The sequence below is a fragment of the Octopus bimaculoides genome, chromosome 5, assembly GCF_001194135.2.
Source record: "Octopus bimaculoides isolate UCB-OBI-ISO-001 chromosome 5, ASM119413v2, whole genome shotgun sequence".
Classification (NCBI taxonomy): domain Eukaryota; kingdom Metazoa; phylum Mollusca; class Cephalopoda; order Octopoda; family Octopodidae; genus Octopus; species Octopus bimaculoides.
The window spans coordinates 21,563,315-21,567,110 of NC_068985.1; the positions used below are offsets into that span (position 1 = coordinate 21,563,315).

A 3,796-nucleotide genomic window follows, 5' to 3' on the forward strand; every position below is an offset into this window, starting at 1 on the left:
TGGATCAAAACAAAATTGTCGCTGGAAAATGCACACACACAACTCTCAAAGTTCATCATCTTATCCATTTCACCACTAAACTTCTTCAAAGTTAAAGAAGAGCTTTCTGAAGGAATGGATTAAGCCTCCTAAAATAGAAGAATTTCTAAATGTATGTTTACTGTAATTGCCTATCAATCAAATGATTCGAGTAATGAAAACTGCACCAAATATGTCATAACAAGAGAAAATAATATGTAAAGTTTTTTATAAATCAAAAGATTAAGAAATTACATAACAGAAATTATATAGTTTACATAAATCTAGTTACTGGATCAATGAAAAGAGGAAAATAAACACCCTACATAAAAAATATCATATCTTGTTTCATACAAAATACATATATTGTTATACTAGGGGATGGTCATATTTTGCCAATTAAACACACATGTACTATAAATTTGGTCTTCACTTCAGCTTTATTATTATTATTAATCAAAGCTCTTGTCACATCCGTTTACCTCTTCAGTGACTCTGTATCCAACGTGTCTACTTGTGTCTTGCTTATTCCATTTAGACAAAATGGAATAAGCAGAACAAGGAGACACGTGGGATAAAGAATCACTGAAGAGGTCACAGGAAGTGTGATGAAAGAGCTTTGACAAAGAAACTAAAATAATAATAAAGCTGAAGTAAAGACCAAACATAATGCAGGTGTTTAACTGGCAAAATATGACCAACCCAAAATATAACACTATCCGTTTCAACACATGATTTCACATCAAGAATCTTGCAAAACAAATACATAAACATTAAAAAAATACATATTTTACATCTATTCTAGCTGTATAGGACAGAGAATTTTTATTTTCCAGTTGCCCTTTTATCAGGTTTAGTACTAAATACAAATAAAGACTAAAGTACACTTTAAAATGAGAGAAAAGTTCAAAAATAGACTCTTGTAAAATTTGCATGTTATTTTGATTAGAACAGAGTTAATTTGTTTTTTAGATATTTTTTTTTTTTATAATGTACAAATTCTTAGACTAACATTTCTTGCATTTTTAAGAAAATATAACAAAAGCTTAAAACAATGACTAAATATCTGAGGTAAGTTGTTAATAAGATTATCCTTTTCCATGGCTTTGAACTCCATTCAACATAAGATATTCCTAATTCAAATCTGATCTGAGATCATGTATACAACCATAAATAAAAAACCTGACAACTGAAAATCAAACTGATAGTGTGTGTGTGTGTGTGTGTTGTAAATATACACATTAAATATGAAGTTAATAGTTTGGAAAACTATAATCTTATTAAAATTTCAATTTTTGAATTTATCTTTAAGTGAGACAATTATATTACAAACAAGACTACATCCAATATTTTTAAACAATGATGAAAGAAAACTATTTTTTGTTTTTAATTTTTTTTACTATTTTATATTTATTATTAAATTGGAATGAAAAATGATGTAATGGTTTCTTTTTAAAAAAAAAAGTTCCATTAGTTATTTTTTCCGCTGGGCAGCTATATTGCTAAGTAATCTATTTCCAAACAAGAATGTGGGGATAGAGAGCAATCCAACATATTTCAAGGTTTGGAACATATTAAGGGATTTCCAATAAAGAGAATAACAACCAAAGATACCGGCCAAGCATACATGAAAGCCAATAGCACTTACAGACATAGGGAAGTTGGAGATATTCACTCCAATTTTACCCCAAAGAATAAAGAGGATAAACATAGGAAGAACAACAAGAGCAGTGAAGATAAAAGAAACTAATTTAGGTGGTCGTTTCTCAGGCCGTTTAAATTCATGGTGAATGGTTGGTTTGGGAGAATATTGATTTACTGGTGCTTTACTTGGAACTGTTGTTTCGGGGAAAGTTAAAACTGTGTCTGCTAAGTACCAAGAAAATGGATTTTCAATCACAGCATCTCCAATAATAAGTTCCATGGAATAACGTCCAGATAGAGAGCCAAAGTCTTTAGCGCCACTACCAACATCTAAGTCAAATTTATTGGTCATGGAATTATCTGCTTCGGTCACAAAGATTATTTCTTGTTTGGTCTTGAGATTGGTAAGTCTAACAAAAGCTTGATGGGCAGTCATTAGTTGACCATTACTTTTATCCTTCAGTTGAAATTTCATAAGAATCTTTTGGTGATAATCTGCTACGAGAGGATTGGCAGCCTTGTTAGGATATTGAAGTTTTGTTGTTCTTGTCGCAGTTGTTTGATCTTTGTCTGCAACTCCAATTTCAATGTTTTCCAAACTTACATGAGTGGTCACTTTCACTTGAACCTCAGCTCCAGTTATGCCGATGAAACGTTTGTCTGGTTTAGTTGGTGCGGCGCTAACTATGATTTTGTAAAAACCACGCGTTGGTTTGTTTTGTAGGAAATTCAATTCATACAAAGCTTTATCACTTGTAGGAGAGAATGGTTTTTTGCTCAAGACAACAGCATCATCCGAAATATGACGAGCTGATTCAGCTGTTACACTCAGTTTTCCAATAGCAGCACCCATCAAATTGGTAACACGAACTTGAACCTGGGGAGATATCGGGCTCACAGCTACTGAACTGGCACGGGTGATAGCGATGGGTACATGGAATGAATTCACAGTTAGAGTTTTTATAACACACAATAAATGGCAAGCGCTTTTTAGTTGGTGTACATGCTTGCGACTTAAGAAGTAGTTGGTTAACTTTATAACTTTATCTTCTGAAATAGCAGGAGCTTTATTCATTTTCTCAGCTAATTTATATGCACCATCAACAACCAAAGACGTTACATACAGTCCTCCTTCGAACTGTAAGTATTTTTCATCAACTTCATCAGCCTGTGCAATTATATCTTCGATGCTATCGTAAAATTTAGAAACATCCGCGCTAAGTTCAGTGGCCATTATGAAGGCGTAGCCATGGCTTGCCGGTGAATCGTCCTTTTTCAAAGATTCAGTTAGTGCTGCAAGTACAGCACTTTCATCAAATGGAATTCCAGAATTTTTCAAGGCATAAAAAGCATGGAATATATCCAGAACAGGAGATTCTGGTTTAATTGCATTAGTAAGAAGAGTTTTGCCGACGTCAATCTTAACCTTACAGGTTTTTAGGAGTTTCGCAGCGGAGGAGACGTGGTACATGGAAGCAATGCTAGACGTATCAGCTTTAAGACTGTTGCAGATTTCTTCAGGATTTGTCGGGGTTTCTCCTAGTAAAAAGTAACCGGCCAGAGAATAGTGAGTATTTTGAACATCTTTGCTAGTTAAAGCTGCTTCAAATACAGATTTGAAACGAGCGAGATCAAGAGTCGTAAGATACGACGACGGTGTTAAGGCTAAACAAGCCGTAAACAAAGCAAAAATGCAAAGTGTCCGCATTGTTAAATATTTCAGAGAGTCGGTAACATAGATAATAGAGACAGAAAAGATATGATAAAGAATTGTTTTCACTATACCCGAAAGAGCGACAACAGCCTTTCTCTCTGTAGTTGCAATCTGTGTTGCCTTGAACGTGGCACTCTACCGTTCGTTAGCTGAAGAGAATGAGGAAAATATTTTCCCCCTATCAGTTCTGTTTTGACACGCGAATAATAGCGAATTTCATATAAATAAAAAATACTTTTAATTTCTAAAATTACTCCATTAATCTTAATGATAAGTGAATAATAAAATAAAATATTTTTCATCAATAACTGCGGAACAGTTTATGGAATAATAGGTATTCTCTTATTTCCGGTTCAGTAAAGTTCGAAGTTTAACTGTCCGTTTTCATTTTTATTTAATTATGTTGAATCTTTTCTATTT

General features: G+C 33.3%; 1 protein-coding gene across 1 annotated transcript; it reads right to left on the bottom strand.

The window, feature by feature from the left end:
- Nucleotides 1–230: 230 nt before the first annotated feature.
- LOC106875807 (dolichyl-diphosphooligosaccharide--protein glycosyltransferase subunit 2) lies at nucleotides 231–3,540 on the bottom strand. Its single transcript, XM_014924080.2, has one exon. It carries the CDS (start codon nucleotides 3,368–3,370, stop codon nucleotides 1,493–1,495), a length of 1,878 nt encoding a protein of 625 aa, XP_014779566.1. The 5' UTR covers nucleotides 3,371–3,540; the 3' UTR covers nucleotides 231–1,492.
- Between the last annotated feature and the right edge of the window lie 256 nt (nucleotides 3,541–3,796).

Coding starts and splice junctions, on each gene's coding strand:
- LOC106875807 (XM_014924080.2), bottom strand. CDS start 3,370: ATGCGGACACTTTGCATTTTTGCTTTGTTTACGGCTTGTTTAGCCTTA.